Consider the following 20,729-nt stretch of genomic DNA (forward strand, 5'->3'; position numbering starts at 1 on the left):
AAGTCTGGTCATTGGGTCAGGGTCAAGGTCAAGGGTTCGAATGCCAGGAAAAACTAAAACTGATAAATTTATACTTGCAGATGTATATTGTATGTCACATTTTGATAAAAAATAAAAAAAAACCTGTTTAATGCATAAGAAATTAATATGAATATATCTTTTACTCCCTGTATTGTGGATTCCCTTATGATCTATTTATAGCAACACCTGGTGATCTGGTCCTGACAGCAGTGCAGAGAATGGGGGGGGTGTAATGTTTTGGTACAACACATTACACAGTGCATAATAACAGTTCAAATTAATGCACAGATAAAAAGAAAATTGAATTAATTCCATACTCTTAAATATTTATACACTGTGTATCACATGTCCCCCAATTCTACGCCAATCAGAGAACGCACTTTTATAAGTACCCTTCGAATAGTAAGCCAACATATAATTATTTAATTTTCTAAAATTTAAATTTAAAAAGTGAACCTCTGCTTTATCAAAGCAGCCAAATAATCTCAAAAGTTGAGTACCTGCAAATGCACTGCACACTGTAAATCAGGTCTCTTGTTTTGTTGACCAATATTTGCATGAGTGCGTGAGATTGTTTGTGTGTGTATGCGTGTGAGTTTGACTGCAAGTGTGTATGACAGTGTGTGTGGCCCCTCCTCAAACTGCAGTCTGTTGTTCTGTGTGATAAACAGCCTCACTCGGACACGGAAGTGACGCAGCGTAGAATCCCCCCGTCCTTCCGATCTTCCACTCTTGTGCGACTCATCAAACCGAACGGATTGGATCTCTGTCACGATATCTCCATTCAGCCAGCGTCGAGTGCGGTCCGACGCGGTTCGGCAGGTGAGTAAAGTCGATGTGTTAGACACGTTGGAAGGGCTTTGAACGATCAGAGCGATAGCTTTGTCGCGCGGACCAAAAACGGCCTTGTTTACATACGAATCCCCGAGCTGGGGTGCGCGCAGACGGCTGACTGTGAATGAAGCATTTGAAGCGCCAACAAACGCCTTATGCATTCACTTCAAAATGTTAGGACGGTCTCTGTGCTCTTTAAACTGTGAGTGTACGTACTAGAACAATAGATATTTAGGGGTGATCTGGCAGCAGAGTGGGACACCATCGCAACGATAGCGCTGCTGTATGTATGTGCTGCTGATCCAGACAGACGCAACAGCTGGTGCCGCCCGATTCATATGGAGTAAACAAAGCAGAGCCCGGACTGTGGATACCGTGAGTTTGCAATCCCTGACCCCGCTCCCCCCCTCCTCTCATACAGAGATCTGATAGCCAGCTGAATGTGATTATATGTAAACCACCTAGCATAGAGCGAGCTATTTATAGTTTCGGGGGGAATTACGAGGGCCGGACCGGCAAGGGTGTGTGGGACCAGGCCAGGTCGTCCCATGACTGTGGGGTTATATATACCCGTCCCGACCCACTAGGTACAGGACGGCAGCAGCCGCTCACTGACCCTCTGTTCACTTCTAATTGAATGTGCTGAGTGTTTATTCAAAAGGAATCCGTGACTGTCATCACATCAGTGCGCGCACACACGCAGAGCTCTGATCTCTTTGATCACCAGACTTGCGGTCACGCGGCCTACCCTGCTCCTGCTGTCCGGTTGGGCTGTCAGTATGCCGTATAATCCTTTAAAACGGAGTACTAAGCCGCTCTGCATGTGCACCGACGTGCACGAGTTTATTACTGTCTAAGGATCCGTTAAGACGGAACACGTTCTTGCGCTAAAAAAAGGTAAATGCAGCACAACGTATAAAGTTCACCCGTATGGATATGCTTGGCGACTGTTTACACCGAGATAAACATCTTCAAGATACGTCATCAGATGTCATTTTCAAGGTGTGTTGATCTGTAGATAAGGAAACAGCTCCTTGACCACTGGTTTTGGCTTTGCGAGTGTCATTGACCCTATGACGCTGAGGACACTACCAATCCAAAGTACTGAACAACCCTACTCATTCTGTATCATTTTAGAATAATAGTAAAGTCATCACAATTTTGAAATAACAGAAGTATTGGAACAAATCAAAACTTATATTTTAGCTTCTTCAAACTTTCCACTATTTTTCTCTCAACCAACTTCATGTGTTGCCAACACCTGGGATTCTTATGAAACTGGAATTACAAAAATGGAGTGGGATTTACTTAAAACCTAGGAAACAATTTCCATGCAAAAATTGCTAGTAAATTGAACAGACCATATTTTCAAGTAAAGGCTACACACAATTTTTGGTGGCTTTAATTAGACATTTTCAAGTAAAGTTTACTTAAGTGCAACACTTAAGTAAATTTTACTCACTCTTTGTTTAGTCTTTTTTACTCAAGCAAAGTAGCACTGAATTAAGCCATGCTTTTAAAAGTGTTCTAGCATGTCAGTGCTTTTTAGATGTATTTACACCTTCCACAGGGAAGCTTAAACCATGCTACAGTGTGTAGTCTATAGAGCGCAACAGTGCCCGACAACCTTTTCCGCCATCTGTGTTCCGGAAGTATTTTTTCCATATTCTTTTCATAAAATCCTTCATTAAAGAGTTGTAAAGCATGAACCAAACCAACCAGCTCAGAAGTCAATCACAACATTACAGACTTTGTTTTAAGGCAAAAAAGTATTTGGAAATCAGACAAAAAGACAAAGGTACAAGTCTGTGTACTTACTGTCTTTCATGAGGGCACAGACTACAATCCCATGAAGCATTGTACATCGTGCATCAAATATAAAACTATCAAACTTTTTATTTTAGACTGTTAATTATAAGTATAGAAACAACATAGTTTACATTTATTACGATATATATATATATATTAGTTGGAGAGTGCAGGGAGATTGACTCGTTTGCATCATTCAGAGTGTGTCATGGAAGTGGGCGGTTGCTTCCGGGCTTGTTTCACAGGCTTTGTTTGCCGCAGTTCTCTGATTGGTGAAGCTTTCTCTGCTGGACCATGGGTAATGTAGTTGTTCAACAGGAATTCTGCTATTAAAGATGATTTTTAAACAATGAAGTTGACATAACGCAGACGGATGGCTTCAATGGAAGCATATACCATCGGTGAATAACCTCAGAGCTCATAGTAGGTCTGTCTTTAAAGGTTTGTAAGTTAGCGTTTAAAATCAATTTGTTTATGGAAGAAATGAAAGGGATTTTTACTTCCGGAACCAGACTGTTGCGCTCTATTAACAAAATTACCTTGTTTTAATTTTGATAGAAACAAAACCCAGACCTGCACATGCAGACCTGAACACTTGGGGCTCAAAACATCATGACAGAAACAATCAATAGATATTTATTTGTATCATTAATGGGTGATTTTGAGTATAAAATGATCTTCAGACTTCACAAAACAAGAAGTTACTAAATGTAACAAAAACAAAAAAAAACAACAACATAAATGGTGTTAATCAACTTACACTTAGTGAAACCATGCAAGCTCAGTAATTATTCAATCCCAGGGCATGCTGGGAACACTTATTTAATTGTAAAATGTACTCAAAATGAGCAAATAACAAGGTTTTCTACTTTAGGATTGATACATGATGACACATTGTAAAGATAACAAACAATGATAAAGAATATTTACTTATAGGCTAGAGAATTCATTACAAATTTAGAATTTACTTAATATTTTCAAGTTCAAATTTAACTTATTCAGTGTAGAAAGTACTAAATCTTTTCTGCTATATTTACTTCACCACAAAATATTTTTCAAAGTAAAGCACATGCGATACAATTTTGTGCTATCGGTCCACCGAAACTGGCTTCCGCCGCTTGATACGATTTAAATGCTTTTGCAAGGTGAAGTTGAAGCCTGGTTTTTACATAATGTGGTGCGAGACATCACGGAAGCTTGCGCAATTGATGCGCTCTACTCTAGTGTAATTCTGGAGCCACACGTTTCAACCAGGCTTCCCTCGCTATCAGCGCTCCAGGATGGGATAGTGCCGATCTGATCACTTGATATCGCGGTGGCTTCCCTTGATGATCAGAAAGCTTAAATTGATATTGTGGTGCAGACTTCTAAACTAAAGACCCATTTAAATCCTGAACATTTCTAGTTTAAGCGCTATCGAGGAAGTCGAACCTCTCAAACAACTGGACAGCCCAGACATTCTATTCAGCACTGACGAGGATACAAGACAACACTCTGCATGAACCAAAATAATTACTCTTACTTGCATTATTATTACAATTAGTGACTAACTATGGTATTTTGACAAATGTTATAGTTTTAAATAATATATTATTCATTTTTACTACAACTGTGGCAGGTGTTAAAAAAGACTGTTTACACTGACCTAAACACAGTAATGTGAAATACACAGTAAATCATTAGGAGCCTGATGAAAGTAAAATGATACCTGTTATGGAGTGGGAAGCGAACATTTTGTCCCAACTCAGTAAAATGCTCTACTGTCTATAGTCAGAATATAAGAACTAGTCATATTGAAATAAGACGTTAATTCAATTTATTTTGATTTCACATAGTAACTTAAAGTACAAATTCTAAAGGTTCCAGATGCTAAGATTATGCAAACAATGCATGTAAACAATAAACATGTAACAAAATATATATGCAATATAATCTCTGGAATTTATCATTTAATATATAAAGACATGGAATTTGTGCATTTTTAAAAAGCTAAAATGTAACCAATAATGATAAATCTAATGATGAGTAAAAATTTATAATTTCATAATGTAGCAATTAGAAGGTCCCCTGTATAATTAACAGCATTATCTGAGTTAGAATTTCTTTAATATGTCAGTAAAATAGACATTGTAACTGAAATATACCCATATGAATCGATATCGAATCGAGAGCGTGTGAATCGGAATCGAATCTAATCTAATCGGGAAATCTGTATCAATACCCAGCCCTAATCACTAATACTATATTGTCCAACACATTAATGAAAAAAATACACTCACTGAGCGCTTTATTAGGAACACTGTGGTCCTAATAAAGTGCCCGACGTGGTCTTCTGTTGTAGCCCATCTGTCTCAAGGTTCGACATGGTTTGCATTCTGAGGTGCTATTCTGCTCACAACAATTGTACAGAGTGGTTATCTGATTTACTGTAGCCTTTCTGTCAGCTCGAACCAGTCTGGCCATTCTCCGTTGACCTCTCATCAACAATGCATTTCCATCCGCAGAACTGCCGGTCACTGGATGTTTTTTTGTTTTTGGCACCATTCTTAGTAAACTCTAGAGACTGTTGTGTGTGAAAATCCCAGCAGATCAGCAGTTACAGAAATACTCAAACCAGCCTGTCTGGCAGGGTCAAAATCACTGAGATCAAATTTTTTCCCCATTCTGATGGTTGATGTGAACATTAACTGAAGCTCCTGTCCTGTATCTGCATGATTTTATGCATTGCACTGCTGCCACATGATTGGCTGATTATATAATCGCATAAATGGACCCTTTTCACGCATGCGCGAATGCGGAAGTCGTCATAGTTGGATAAACTTGAATGACTGTGAATGGGAGACCACAGCAAATAAAATTTTTGCTTACCCGTTTGCTCCAACAGCAAAAGAAAAATCAACGATTACAATTTTACAGCTTTGCAAAAGAAGATAAAAATATAGAGCACTGGATAACACCAGTAAGAAGAGAGAAACAGGCGAAATTGTCTGTCACTCCCTCAGTGATTAGAAGCCTCATCGCAACTGTTGTTACTGATTTTATACTAACATATTCCAGGGTAATGTAATACAAATTACAACATTCTAAATTTACACTAAATGTTTTTTTAAATTGGAAATATAAAAAAGTTTGCTACATTTACGTTGTTAAAGAAGGTGGAAATGCGTCATAACAGGTGTGTGAAAAGGGTCCATAAGTAGGTGTACAGGTGTTTCTAAATAAATTGCTTTGTAAGTGTTATAAGTTTTAGTTTTGTAAATCATTTGTAGGCACAATTTACATTTGCCTACAAAACTTATTTTATGCATTTATGCATAAGCTTTTAGTTCAAAAGGTTTTAGGATCAAAATAAATATTAATTCAGTTAAGCGTGTCCAAACATTTGACTGTTGATATATATGGCATGACATTTTACTGTACATAAAGGTGCCAGTAACCAAGTAGTGTGGATGTTTGTTCTCTTTTTCAGTATTATTTCTCCCTCTAAGCTCATCCCTTGCTCCAGTTCCTCATGAGTGACGGGGAGTGTGATTTCTTCTGCTTTTTTCGGTGCTGCTAAAAGCCGCAGGAGCCCCCTGGGATTTGTGGTCCAGTCTGGGGCGAAGGGCAGCAGCTAAGAAGCTGCGGATTGGTGGAGAGCAGCTGTCAGTCAGGAAAAGGGTGGGCCCAGAGGGCTATGTCTGTGGATATGAGTAGCCAAGCCTCAGACAGTAACGAAGAATTTGAAGACGATGAGGACTTCGTAGAGGGTGACATCGCTAATTATTATGAGGGACTTGATGACGACGTGGCAATAGAGGAACCATTTGACCCAGAAGAATACCAGTTCAATTGTTTGACATACAAAGAGAGCCAGAGGGTACTAACTGAAGAAGTCCACAATGTTGCCAGTGCCCTAAAGGTATGTGACCAAAAAGAGAGAGTGTGGGAGGGACAGACTGTGTTTAGATGAGATGTTTAGCAGGTTTAGTGTTGGCTGAGAACACTTTAACTGTATGTTTATGCCTGTGTGTGAGTGTGTGTATGTTTTCAAACCATAACTTGTTTAGACTGTTTAATGGGTTTGGTCTGTCTGTACAAAAATACTGTCTCTTTCTTCAGGTGTCACCAGCTGTGGCCAGACTGGTTCTTGTACAGTTTCAATGGCAGGTGTCACAAATACTCGAAAGGTAATGCAAGATGTCCACATGCACGTAAAGCTATGTACACATTTATGGGGAGTTGACATGAAAAGTGAATCAGTTTCTAATTCTTGTATGATTATTTTACATGCTGTTTTTATGACATCACACTTATTGAGAGAATACATGTGGAATACGTGTACTTTTAAAAATTTAATTGTCACAACTTGACACAAATGAATATTTAAGTGAACTGCACTAAAGTTTAAGGTAATTAAAATGGTAGGTATTCCATTCAGTAGAGCTAGTGGCGCAGAAATTACACACTTCAGCTTTAACCTTAAATCTTGACGTTGAAACCCAAAAAAGTCATGGATATGTTTCTTTTGTCAGCTAACCATTACTTCTATCAAAATCTTTGGATGTGTTTTTTCTGTTTGTAGGTATAAGTCCAATTCTTCTCAGTTGCTTTGTGATGCCCACGCCCAGTCCACGAGCACCTGCAGATCTCTCTCTGTGAGTACTAATAATGTTTGTGTTTAGGCCTGAGAATTCTCATTTAAAGCTCTATGTCCCTTGTTAAACAGTTACAGGTTTACAACTAGAAAAAGAAAGTTTGTCGGGACAAGAATTGAATGTTGACTTGCCTACATTTTTCTGAAGGCCTAAGAAGGTTTTAAGATTTTATAAACCTGACAGACTGCGAGACAAGAATAAAAGCAATTTCGATCCTCTAGAAAAGATTCAGATAAATGTAAAGATCTATGCTGAGTTTGGTAAATGTAGCGTGAAACCTGTAGGAGAAATTGGAGTCTGAAATTTTGGTCTCGCGTTAGGGATTTAAAAACAACAAAACAAAAAAAAACTACTTGTTTTATCCAGCCACATCATAGATGCTCTCAAACTCTAAAATGTTAAAGGTATAGTTCACCCAAAATGAAACGTCTGTCATTTTACTCATCCTGATGCTGTTCCAAACCTGTATGTCTTCCTTTCCTCTATGGATCACAAAGGATGATGTTAGGTAGAATGTAGCCTCAGTCACTATTAACTTTCATTGCACTTTTTTTTTTTTTTTCTCCATACAATGAAAATAAATGGTGATTGATGTTAACATTCTACCTTTTGTATTCTACAGAAGAAAGTAAGTCATATAGGGTGAGTGAACAACATGAGGGTGAGTAAATGATGACAGAATGTTTATTTATGGGTGAAATATCCCTTTAACATAGTTGAAAATGGCTCTTGAAACCCTTTCCCTCTCGAATTGTCAAAGTGCTGATGGAAATGGGTGTGAAATCCTAGCCATTAGTTTGTTGTTCCTGATGTCCACAGCAATTACTCAACATAGTAGCGCATTATTTATCAAAATCAGTGACACTTGTGGTGTGTGTGTGAATGACTGATAGGTCAAATGGCAATGTATGCAGGACCAGAGCTTGGCTTTTGTGCAGTAAGTGTCAACAGCTGGATCTTAGAAGTACTTTTCTCTCTTTTGTGTGTATTCAGGTCGGGATGTCGCTGCAGTGTGGGGTGTGTCTGCAGTTGGTCCGGAGAGATGCTCTCCTCTCTCTACCCTGTCAGCACTCCTTTTGCAAGGCATGCTGGGAGCAGCACTGCACTGTACTTGTCAAAGATGGTGTGGGAGTAGGTGAGTATATGCGCACGCTCTCTGTGCATGAAAAGTGAGTGCAAGACAGTGTATGGCAAATTACAACATGTTATTTGATCTCATGGATTTTGTGTGTGTAGAGATCTCCTGCATGGCACAGGACTGCTCTCTTCGAATGCCAGATGATTTCGTTCTTCCTCTGCTGCCCAGTGAGGAACTGAAGGAAAAATACAGACGCTACCTCTTCAGGGACTATGTGGAGGTTAGTGTCTGTCTTATCAAATGCGAGAAGAGACTAATAGGATATCTAACTGATCTGTTTTAAAAGATTAGTGCACCCAAAATTGAATATTCTGTCATTATTTATTCACCCTCATGTTGTTCCAAATTTGTATGACTTTGTAGAAGAATATCGAAGAATATCCTGGCCACTCTTTTCCATATAATGAAAGTGAATGAGGACTCGGGCTGTCAAGCTCCATAATCACAAAAAAAAGCACCATTAAAAGTATCATAAATGTGGTCCGTATGACTTGTATGCAGGGGTGTAAAGTAACAAATTACATTTTACATTTTAAGTACATTTTAAGTGCTGTAACTGTACTTTTAATGCGCTATTTTCCCACCGTCTGTGTTCGCTACTTCCCTGTCCTGATTTTATTTGTATCTATCAACATGATTGGCTAGGGAGAGTCTCATGACTCCCGTCAAATCAAATCACCCATAAAAAACTTGAACGGAAGCTGTAGATCAGGCGCCAACTGTTATGGATGTGGAGGATGCCTCAAACACATTTTCAGCACCTGAACATCACGGCCACACCTGAAAGGGCTTTTTGCAATGAAAAAGGCCAATTGCTTGACTGTGTCATGTGAGTTTAACTTGCTCAAGCCAGATATCATCATTAATCCTGCCTCTAATTTTAAGAAACATATCAAGGTAAATTTCATATTTCTGCTTACTAGATTCTGTGTCTTTAACGTAGCCTGTAATTTAAATATCTATCACTGAGATTACTGGGTTGATGTGAGAGATTAAGGCAATGTTATCAATAGGGCTTGGCAATAAAACAATCTTAATGTTTATCTGAAAGAAAAAAAAAAAGAGATGACTGTGATATCGATGATAAAACTTTTGAGTAATTTTCCATACTAAGCCTATGTTTAACATCTAGAACAGGGGTGTTCATTACATCGATCGCGATAGCAAGACAACCACTGGTTGGTTGATCTAGATAAAATATAAAAGATTGACTTTTTATTTCCAGGCATCTGTAGCTTTTTGATTGACAGACGGCTAATGTTTGTGCGCTAATGCGGGTCCGTGCCTAAATGATCAAATACACTTTATAATTCTGCCAATGCCCGTCTTGGTGAGACATTATTGTAAACACAGTCGGTTTGGTCTAAAGTGAACGTAAACAGTGGGACAAAAAGCATATTTGCATCAAAATGTTGGACTTGGAGTGTAGATGTAACCAAACTGTTTGGCTATTAATCAAACAACAATAACAAGGAAACGAGAAAACCACTCACTACTTTTAGCTGAACAACTTGAGTAGTTTTAAAAGTATTAATGTGATAAAATAAAACAGTGACATTTTTTATTGTAAAACCGACCCCAGATGTAGAGATTGTTAATTTTTTATAATAAATTACCAGGAAAGTAGAGATGATAAAATAATTTATAATTATGCTTAGACTTTATCAAGTTTTTTCTAATGCCTGATTAAAAAAAAGTTTCAACCTTTGTAGAGCAATACTTCAGGCAGAACATTCCACCAGTCACAAACTTCAGAAAATTGTGCATCATGTATTAGAATGAGAACACAACTATTGCTGGGCTTAAAAGATACAAGAACTAAATCAATTTGGAACATTGTATCTCAAAAGGAGTACAATGTGGACCCCATGTGCTACTTAAAGAAATAGTTCACTCAAAAATGAAAATTCTCTTATCCTTTACTCACACTCATGCCATCCCAGATGTGTATGACTTTCTTTCTTCAGCAGAACACAAATTAAGATTTTTAGAAGAATATTTCAGCTCTGTATGTCCATACAATACAAGTGAATGGATGCCAACATTTTGACGCTCCAAAAAGCACAAAAAGGCAGCATAAAAGTAGCCTAATCCATATGACTCCAGTGGTTAAATCCATGACTTCAGAAGTGATATGATAGGTGTGGGTGAGAAAAAGATCAATAATTAAGTCCATTTTTGCTAGAAATTTTTCTCCCTGCCCAGTAGATGGCGAGATGCATGAATAATGTGAATCACCAAAAACAAAAGAAGAAGAAAGTGAAAGTTAAAGTGGAGATTGACTGAGCAGGGAGGAGAATTTCTAGCAAAAATGGACTTAAATATTGATCTGTTTCTCACCCACACCTATCATATCACTTCTGAAGTCATGGATTTAACCACTGGAGTCACAAAGATTAGGATACTTATATGCTGACTTGTGTGATTTTTGGAGCTTCCAAATTTTGGCACCCATTCACTTGCATTGTATGGACCAAAAGAGCTGAGAGATTCTTCTAAAAATCTTAATTTGTGTTCTGCTGAAGAAAGAAAGTAATACACATCCAGGATGGCATAAGGATGGGTGACTAAATAATGAGAATTTTCATTTTTGTGTGAATTATTCCTTTAAAGCCCGATGTGGCCCCAGTACCAAACAACTGCTCTACCGCCTCTATTGTGTGGGACATGACATGCCAAGTGACCCTGCTTTTTTAGTGTTTTTTTTTTGCATTCCTTGCATTGTTTTGAACATATTTTATGCGCAACAATAACTCTGTCTGCATTAAGGGAAATTTAGACCCTACACATAAACTGATTTTAAAGTAATTGTTTCATACATTATGATATTGAAAATAATTTTTTCATCTTTTCATTTCTGTAATCATGTCACCCTTTTTTAATTTTTTTTAATCAGATTCATGTAGTGTTTATCATAGATAAATGATGTATTTTAAAAGTTGTCAATCACAAACACCTATAAAATACCTATATTTTTTATTATTTCTGGCAAACAGCCATAAAAGGGAAAGTAAATTATGGTATGTGTGCTACATTTTTAAATTGAAGCATAACATTTTTATTATAAAGGGGCATAGCTTTCGCAACTCAGTACTCAATAATCATTACTCATGAGTACTTTTAAATGAGCTACTCTTTTACTCTTACTTGAGTCGTTTTTAGGACATGTACGTTTACTCTACTCAAACTACATTTTTTAAGTAGTAACAGTACTTTTACTTGAGTAATATTTTTCACAAACGTATCTTTTGTATTCAGCAGAAGGGAAGTCATACCGGTTTGCAGTTACATGATGGTAAATAATGACAGAATTTGTATTGTTTTGTAAACTATTCCTTTTAATCTGTTTGTGTTTGTTTGTCTGCAGAGTCATTTCCAGCTGCAGTTGTGTCCTGGTGCAGACTGTCCAATAGTTATACAGGTGCAGAAACCTCGAGCTCGTAGAGTCCAGTGCAATCGCTGCGGAGAGGTTTTCTGGTATTACACAAACCCACACACACATCAGATCACAAGAAATGCATCCTAATACCAGGTGTAAATGGGTCTTAAAGGAAATTTTATAGTCCATATATATTTTCATGCTCTTATGTCGAGATTGCATAGAGTAAAATATATTTGAAAGTCATAGTGCTGTAAGATTTAGGATTGAATCATGTTCTTTTCAATGACTCAGTCAAATGGTTTACAAATCGTTCTGAAAGGTTCATATGTGAATTGGTCTTAATCATAATGATTTTTATAAATCTTTTACCAGTTATCATCAATAACTGGAAAAGTCCTGTAAATTCATTAGTCAAAAAGAATGGGAACCCTGCAACATGCTTGGATTTTAATTCTGATTCAGACATTTCATTCCCAGTGTGTGGTATAGTATGTGACATGAAAGAGTGCATGTGGGTAAATTTAAATGGACTGCGTCTGTCCTCTTCAGTTTTAAATGCAGACAGATGTACCACGCCCCCACAGACTGTGCTACCATACGCAAATGGCTGACAAAATGTGCAGATGACTCTGAGACAGCCAACTACATCAGTGCTCACACTAAAGACGTATGGACACAGGTTTATTTAGATACAAAGTTGAATTAGCATAAACTGAGGTTCAGAGTGTGTTTACTGCTTTGATTTCATCCCCAGTGCCCCAAGTGCAATATCTGCATTGAGAAGAATGGAGGATGCAACCACATGGTGAGTTGTGCATACTCTTTAGTACACTCCTTTTCTGTCCAAACGTTGTCATCAGAATTGGATAAAAAAACAAAAACAAAAATTTTGTTATGGTAATAATAGTGAGGTTTGTTTTTATTCAACATGTTTTTTGTCTCTCTTTGCAGCAATGCTCCAAGTGTAAACATGGTATGATTTTTTCTTTCCCTTTGTGATTTTTAGTTTCTAAAACTTGGATTTAAAATACATGGAATTTTTTTATTTATTTTTTTTTTTTTTTTTTTGTAATGGGGCTGTTGTTGTGTTTAGATTTCTGCTGGATGTGTCTGGGTGATTGGAAGACTCATGGCAGTGAGTACTATGAGTGCAGTCGCTACAAAGAGAATCCAGACATCGTGAATCAGAGCCAACAGGCCCAGGCCAGGGAGGCCCTCAAAAAATACCTGTTCTACTTTGAGAGGGTGAGACATAAACGCACAAATTTAAGAAAAGCTATGAATAATAAATTATTATAATTGTTATGCTTTGTGCACGCAAGCAAATGCAAATACGAATTGGAAGCGTGGTTTTATTGAACATACTTAACATGCGTTCTGGAGGTAACAAATCTCAGTACTCAAGGTGGCGATAGAGCTGCATTAGATTTTCCGAACGTCCAGCTTGCATAGCTAGAAGCGTTTGCTTTCACGTTTTTGCATAAAGTATATTTCGAGCCTGATCTGTGCAGACAGACATGGTCCACTGATAAATTTTCTCTCACATTTTAATTTGTGCTACTGCTAATTCTACATAATGGGTCTGGAATAATTCAATTTCAGAGAGATTTTCAAAAGGCAATTTTTTGGTCCTTAATAACTGTTTTGGCAGTTAATTGTTTGGAGTCTACAGTTGGAATACTGTATATGTAAATGTTCTATGTGTGTGCAGTGGGAGAACCACAATAAAAGCTTACAGCTGGAAGCACAGACGTACCAGCGGATCCAGGAGAAGATTCAGGAGAGAGTCATGAATAATCTGGGCACCTGGATTGACTGGCAGTACCTGCAAAATGCTGCCAAGCTACTGGCCAAGGTACATTTTAATCTGCTTGTCATTTAGCAGATGTTTTATTCAAAGGAACTGATGGTACTCTAAAAAAGTGGACAGTCAGTTAAGGGCATGGTGGTGATAGGGAACCTGGTAACTCTCCAGTTCCTGGATCACCTTTTGGTGACTTGCCTTGATTCTTAACCGCTATATATTATGACAATCTACATCATTGTCACTTGTAAATACATAATTTTAATTTGTGAATGGCATTAACATTAAGAATTAGGTTAAAATATCTATAAATGTAAAAGGGAAAATGTATATTTAAGTGGTGCAACTCCTCTTTAAATTCTTCACAGCTTTTTTACAGTTCACATGAGAATTATTTTTGTTTAAATATGAATAACTACAGTCTTGACCAACACAAAAAAGGGGTATCATTTGAAAAGTTTAGAAGCTGTACTTTACAATGCATGTAGGCATTATGACCAAAACTGAACAAGTGCTTTGAAATTTGTAGACAAATCAGAAGTGTTCCATTTTGATAAAAAAAACAATTTTATCCCCTTTTTCTCCCAATTGGAATGCCCAGTTCCCACTACTTATTAGGTCCTCATGGTGGCGCGGTTACTCCCCTCAATCCGGGTGGCGGAGGACAAGTCTCAGTTGCCTCCGTTTCTGAGACTGTCAATCGTGCATCTTATCACGTGGCTCGTTGTGCATGACACCGCGGAGACTCCGTATGTGGAGGCTCATGCTACTCTCCGCGAACCATGCGTAACTTACCACGCGTACCCATGTGACTCTACCCTCCCTAGCAACCGGGCCAATTTGGAGACCTGGCTGGAGTCACTCAGCACGCCCTGGATTCGAACTCGCAGATCCAGGGGTGGTAGTCAGCGTCAATACTCGCTCAGCTACCCAGGCCATTTTGATAATTTATTAATAATTTTGCACTGTACATATTATTGTTATCAGTAAAATCATCAAACTGATTGAATTGCCATGTGTCATATGTTGTTGGAAAGCTCTCAAAGAGTAAAGTACAACCAGCCTATTTGTTTTACTCACAGACAAAAATATAGCGAGTAAAAGCTAAGTATATGTCTTTGACATTTATGTTTCATGTGAACAGGTGTTGCTTAAATGCCGCGTTTTCACTTATAACTTCACGAAAAATAAACAGAACATAAAATATCACATACCATTACTAAGAGGAGTCGATTATCTTCCAAACAAGCCCACAAACAAGGTAACTGAATGCAGATAATCTACACGAAGCACAATGTGCACAGTGCACTCAGCAACTAGTATCTTGCAATCTGGCTGAAAACACATTAGCTTTCCTGGATCAGATGACGTTATCGTAAATGATTTAGTGTCGTTGAACGCTAAACCAGTCAGATTGGGTTCAGATTGGTGCAAAAATCATCCATATTTAGGCAGATAGATATATGATTGGTCACTGTTACATACGGCCACAAGGAGATGGTGCTAAGTACATGACACAGACTCAATAATGCAGACTCATCGAGTCAAATAGCACACATTCTGTGAAACCTCATTACTAAAGTCATGTCTGCATGACCTTTAGTAATTTTTGTATTTGCATGTGTAATTAATTTTTATGTACACTTACGTTTTATTTGTTTGGAGACGTTTTTGGACACTATGATAAATTATATTTGTAATGCCAGAACTTTTGATTGCTTTGTCATATCAACACAAAGGTTTTCTCAGTTACAGTTGACATGATTAGGAACAAAACAAAAGCAGTTTATCGGAGCCACATTATTTATACCCAGAGATATATAATGTCAAATCAGAAAAATATGTAAAGTAATTTTTTGGCTCATGTTTTTTTTTGTGTGTGTGATTTTTTTTTTTTTTTTTTTCAGAGAGTCTCAGAATTTATCATAATCTCTCATAATGTACACAATTGTGCTCAAAAGTTTGCATACCACACCGTCTTTTTCCAGAGCAGCCTGTATTTCTCCTGAGGTTACCTGTGGGTTTTTCTTTGTATCCCGAACAATTCTTCTGGCAGTTGTGGCTGAAATCTTTCTTGGTCTACCTGACCTTGGCTTGGTATCAAGATATCCCTGAATTTTCCACTTCTTAATAAGTGATTGAACAGTACTGACTGGCATTTTCAAGGCTTTGGTTATCTTTTTATATCCTATTCCATCTTTATAAATTCCATTACCTTGTTACGCAGGTCTTTTGACAGTTCTTTTCTGCTCCCCATGGCTCAGTATCTAGCCTGCTCAGTGCATCCATGTGAGAGCTAACAAACTCATTGACTATTTCTACACAGACACTAATTGCAATTTAAAAAGCCACAGGTGTGGGAAATTAAACTTTAATTGCCATTTAAACCTGTGTGTGTCACCTTGTGTCTGTAACAAGACCAAACATTCAAGGGTATGTAAACTTTTGATCAGGGCCATTTGGGTGATTTCTGTTATCATTATGATTTAAAAAGGAGCCAAACAACTATGTGATAATAAATGGCTTCATATGATCACTATCCTTAAATAAAAGACTTTTTTTTTTTTTTTTTGCATGATCAGTCATATTTTCAAAATCAATGCCAAAATTTCACAATTTCTGCCAGGGTATGCAAACTTTTGAGCACAACTCTGTGTGTGTGTGTGTGTGTGTATATATATATATATATCTGTCGAGTTATAAGCCTTTCAGTTTGGGTATGCCACTGAAACAGGAAATCTTTAAAAACAACCTCAGAGCTTAAAGGGTTAAAAGATTTTTTTTTAAAGTAAAAATATTCAGTGTACTTTTAATTAATGGGAGTTCATTAAACTGCATTTAAAATCATTAACAACAATATTTTTCTAATTATTGTATAATGTGTCGCATGTCACATTGCAGGACACTGCCACTGCTTGAAATTTCACATCAACTAGCCACACACAAATTCACTGATTCATGCTCACTTTCATATTTATCTGCCCAAGATCCCTCATGCACTGGTAAATGCATTGGTCTGTGTTCCCAGATGCTCACAGTCTATCTGTTGTGCTCTCTCCATAGTGTCGTTATACACTGCAGTACACCTATCCTTATGCCTATTACATGGAGTCTGGACCCCGCAAAAAACTGGTAAGCAGCCATTCACACACTCAAAATCCTCTTTGTGAATTAGCAAATGCATTTAAAGATATAGTTCACTCAAAAATAAAAATTGTTGTAACTGACTCTCATGTTGTTCCAAACCCATATGGCTGTATTTCCTCCATAGAATACAAAAGGAGATGTTAGCCACAGTCACCGTTTACTTTCATTGAATGGGAAATGGTTGCAATGGAAGTGAATAGTATATCATTTTCATTTTTGAGTGACCTAGATCCACACATTAAAGAGATATCATTAAAAGTCTCTGATCTCTTTAATATCTGTCTCTGGTGTCTTGGTAACAAGAAATACTATTTTTGTTTATTTCCTGTAGTTTGAGTATCAGCAGGCGCAGCTGGAGGCAGAGATTGAGAACCTGTCATGGAAAGTGGAGAGAGCAGACAGTTATGAGAGAGGAGAGCCAAGTGCTAACGATAGAGGGGTGAGAGAAGGAATAAGGGCTGGAGGAAGATGTGAAAAGGAGAACTGGAATTAAAAAAATAAAAACAGTTCAATTTATTTTTCTCCATCTCTCTCTCTGTAGGATCTGGAGAATCAGATGCACATTGCTGAGCAGAAGAGACAGACGCTGCTGAAGGATTTCCATGACACCTAAACATCCGTCCATCAAGTCCACACCGAGTTATCTATCTTCTCTCAACTGCCTTGCCCCCCAAAAGAACCCCTCCACTCTTTTTTCAACACTCTACACTGCATCTCAAAACATTTTGTCATCTCTTTCTTTCTGTTTCTCTCATTCATGGCATCTCTTTCAAAGCTGTATTTTTCCCCTTTGTTCATTCTTGTTCCCTTTGCTTTCTAATCTTTACTTGGCTGCAGGGTTTGAGAATAGCACGATTGTATGCCAGCACACACATACACACATTGCATTCTCGCATCCCCATGTCAGCTGACATTACACGCGCACACACACTCAAAACACTCCACCAAACACAGTCTGATTCTTTCCCTCCATCATTGCTCCTGCCATAACTTCTGCCTTTTTTTCTCTCTCTCTCTCTCTCGCTTTGTTTTTTTTTTTTGTTTTTTTTTTCTGGAAATTGCTGTTAATAGTTAGTTCATTTAAAAAAACATAGAAAAATTAAAAAGGTGAAAAACAAATGATGCTGTAATTTTCAACGGTTGTACATTAATACAGAAATAGTTACTGAGAGAAAGTTTTTAAACCAGACAGCGACTCTTGTGTTTTTTTTGTGCGCACACAAATTTATCAAGCACTTTAACCTCTTTAACTCTGTGGATCCGCCGGCAGGTCTAAAAGGGGGCGTTATGTCACGCAAAAGTTTATGCGTAAAATGTTCAAGTCTCCGAATACTTAAGTCAGTCATATATATATATATATATAAGTATCGTTTGAAAGCTTAGAATCTTTTCATAACCATCACTTCTGCATTTATGTTACATAAAATAACAAAATAAGGCCTGAAAACATTCGTAAATCAGCGCCACTTAGAGGTCATGTGGTAGAAATATTAATATTAATATACAAAGTCTTTCAAATAGCACTTAAATAGACAAATAATATATCAAATGAAAGCTCTCATTCTCAGGAATGCAACTGTACAGTTTATTTTGTTGCCCTTATACCAAAGTTTGAAAGATTTTTAAAAGAATCACAAAGTAAAATATATTTGTAAGACATTAAATACAAACGTCTATTTTATGCACCGATCCCTGCTGCTGTAAGCCACAAATAGCTAAAACTTTATATCTGCTCTTTCCTTAGACAGTTTTCTTAAAAAAAAAAAAAAAAAGCTTGCTGGTGGCGCGGTTACTCAATACGAGTGGCGGCGGACAAGTCTCACTTGCCTCCATTTCTGAGACCCTCAGTCCACGCATTTTATCACATGCCTCATTGTGCGTGACACTGCTGAGTCTCCACATGTGGAGGCTCATGCTGCTCTCTGCGATCCACGCACAACTTACCACGTGCCCCATTGAGAGCGAGAACCACTAATCGTGACCACGAAGAGGTTACCCCATGTGACTCTACCCTCCCTAGCAAACCGGGCCAATTTGGTTGCTTAGGAGACCTGGCTGGAGTCACTCAGCACGCCCTGGATTCGAACTCGTGATTCCAGGTGTGGTAGTCAGCGTCAGTACTCGCTGAGCTACCCAGGCCCCATGGGAGTGTTACTTTTTAAAAGTATTCCACTACAGATTACAGAATACATGCTGTAAAATTTGTAATGTATTCTGTTAGATTACTTAAGGTCAATAATGTAATCGAAATACTTTGGATTACTTCTTCAGCACTGGTAGATTTATTTCACTTGTTTTGAAAATAAAACTCTGCCAGTACAGTAAGACAAAATACACATGTTAAAAATACATTCTCTGAAAAACCTAAATATTGTATGCAGTGTTGCTTCAAAAAGAAGATAAAGCAAATTGGTCTTGTTTTAAAGATTTTTTGATATTTTTACAGAAAAACAATACACAAATTTGCATCAAGAATAAAAATTTTGCCCAAATATCAAAGGTCTTAGAGAAAAAGAAAAAAAAAATGATTGAGGAGTTTATATAATAAAAATATATGATCACGCCTGGTAACAGGTGCATGTAAAATGGCTAGAAATAGCACTTTAGTTTAGCATAAAGCTAAATGTTTACATGACAATTTACACAAGGTTTATTTCATTTCTGCTGTTCCAAACTTCTCTGTCGGCTTGTATGAATGTAACACATCTTAAGAAAGTGTTTCTGTGCTGTTTTGGATTGCATCATTTATACGGATTAATGTTTTCCAACTGAATAGTCTAAATATTAAATGAAACAAATGACAATAAAATGCAAAGTAATCTCTTCAGTAATCAAAGTACTTTTTGAATGTAACTGTATTCTAATTACCAATGATTTAAATTGTAACTGTAATGGAATACAGTTACTTATATTTTGTATTTTAAATACATAATCCCATTACATGTATTCCGTTACTCCCCAACCCAGCACATCTGTGAGGGCTAAAATGTGTTAGAGCGCCACCTACATTTCAGATAGGCATTTTGTGATGGAGGAAAAAAATCTTTTTTTCAAGTACTTGCTGCCATCTAGTGGAATAAAATAATATATTCTGTCCCTTTTTTGAGGGAGCTGAAGTGAACAGAACCAGAATTACATGCTTACAAATTTAGGACAAACAAAAAAAGACACACACACACATTAATATATTATATACACACACACTTACAGTACTGTGCAAAAGTTTTAGGCACTTGTGAAAAACTTTCAAAGTGAGGATTTCTTAAAAAAATAATGACAAATAGTTTCCAGCAATCAATTAATGTCATACAAAGTCCAGTAAACAGAAAAAGAGCTAAATCAATATTTGGTGTGGCCACCTTTGCCTTTAAAACAGCACCAATTCTCCTACTTAAACCTGGACACAGTTTTTCTTGGTTGTTAGCAGATAGGATGTTCCAAGCTTCTTAGAGAATTCACCACAGTTCTTTTATTTATTTAGGCTGTCTCAATTACTTCTGTCTCTGTATTCAGTGAAGACCATGCCATCTGCTGCAGGGCTCCCTGTTCTTCTATTCTAATTCTGCAGATATAAATAACCGTCTTAAGACAAATGTTTTTGTGAAACATCTTATGTGCCTAAGACTTTTGCACAGAACTGTATATCATAAGAATGTAAATATATATATTATTATCAATCTCATTTTAATTGGGGTGGGGTTCTGAAAAAATTAGACAAATTTTTGGCACTTAGTCAATTGTGTAAATGGTGAGCTTTTAAATTTGAGTGTGAAAATTTGCAGGCGCCAGCCCAAAATTGCCCCAGAGTTGAAGAGGTTAAAGATGCAAGTGGAAATGAAGCAACACATATACAGTAAATACTATAAAAGGTGTATGGTTTATAGTTTTAATCTGTACTTCAAATGCAACATTTGGTATTTATAAAAGTCAATAAAGTCTTAAAGTGTTTTATGAACC

General features: G+C 37.2%; 1 protein-coding gene across 1 annotated transcript; it reads left to right on the forward strand.

Moving 5' to 3' along the window:
* Positions 1-678: 678 nt before the first annotated feature.
* Positions 679-17,959, forward strand: LOC127414497 (E3 ubiquitin-protein ligase ARIH2-like). Its single transcript, XM_051652556.1, has 15 exons — positions 679-843; positions 6,134-6,565; positions 6,766-6,833; positions 7,229-7,301; positions 8,295-8,436; positions 8,538-8,659; positions 11,807-11,916; positions 12,371-12,488; positions 12,576-12,626; positions 12,773-12,794; positions 12,915-13,066; positions 13,533-13,676; positions 16,689-16,757; positions 17,104-17,211; positions 17,314-17,959. Exons 2-15 carry the CDS (start codon positions 6,341-6,343, stop codon positions 17,383-17,385), a joined length of 1,476 nt encoding a protein of 491 aa, XP_051508516.1. The 5' UTR covers positions 679-843; positions 6,134-6,340; the 3' UTR covers positions 17,386-17,959.
* Positions 17,960-20,729: the final 2,770 nt, after the last annotated feature.

Source organism: Myxocyprinus asiaticus, chromosome 24 (genome assembly GCF_019703515.2).
Source record: "Myxocyprinus asiaticus isolate MX2 ecotype Aquarium Trade chromosome 24, UBuf_Myxa_2, whole genome shotgun sequence".
NCBI lineage: Eukaryota > Metazoa > Chordata > Actinopteri > Cypriniformes > Catostomidae > Myxocyprinus > Myxocyprinus asiaticus.

Bases quoted from the DNA above. Each gene is read 5' to 3' on its own strand.
- LOC127414497 (XM_051652556.1), top strand. From the start codon at position 6,341: ATGTCTGTGGATATGAGTAGCCAAGCCTCAGACAGTAACGAAGAATTT. The intron at 6,834-7,228 runs GTAATGCAAGAT...TTCTGTTTGTAG, and splicing joins GTGTCACAAATACTCGAAAG to GTATAAGTCCAATTCTTCTC. The intron at 12,795-12,914 runs GTATGATTTTTT...TGTTGTGTTTAG, and splicing joins ATGCTCCAAGTGTAAACATG to ATTTCTGCTGGATGTGTCTG.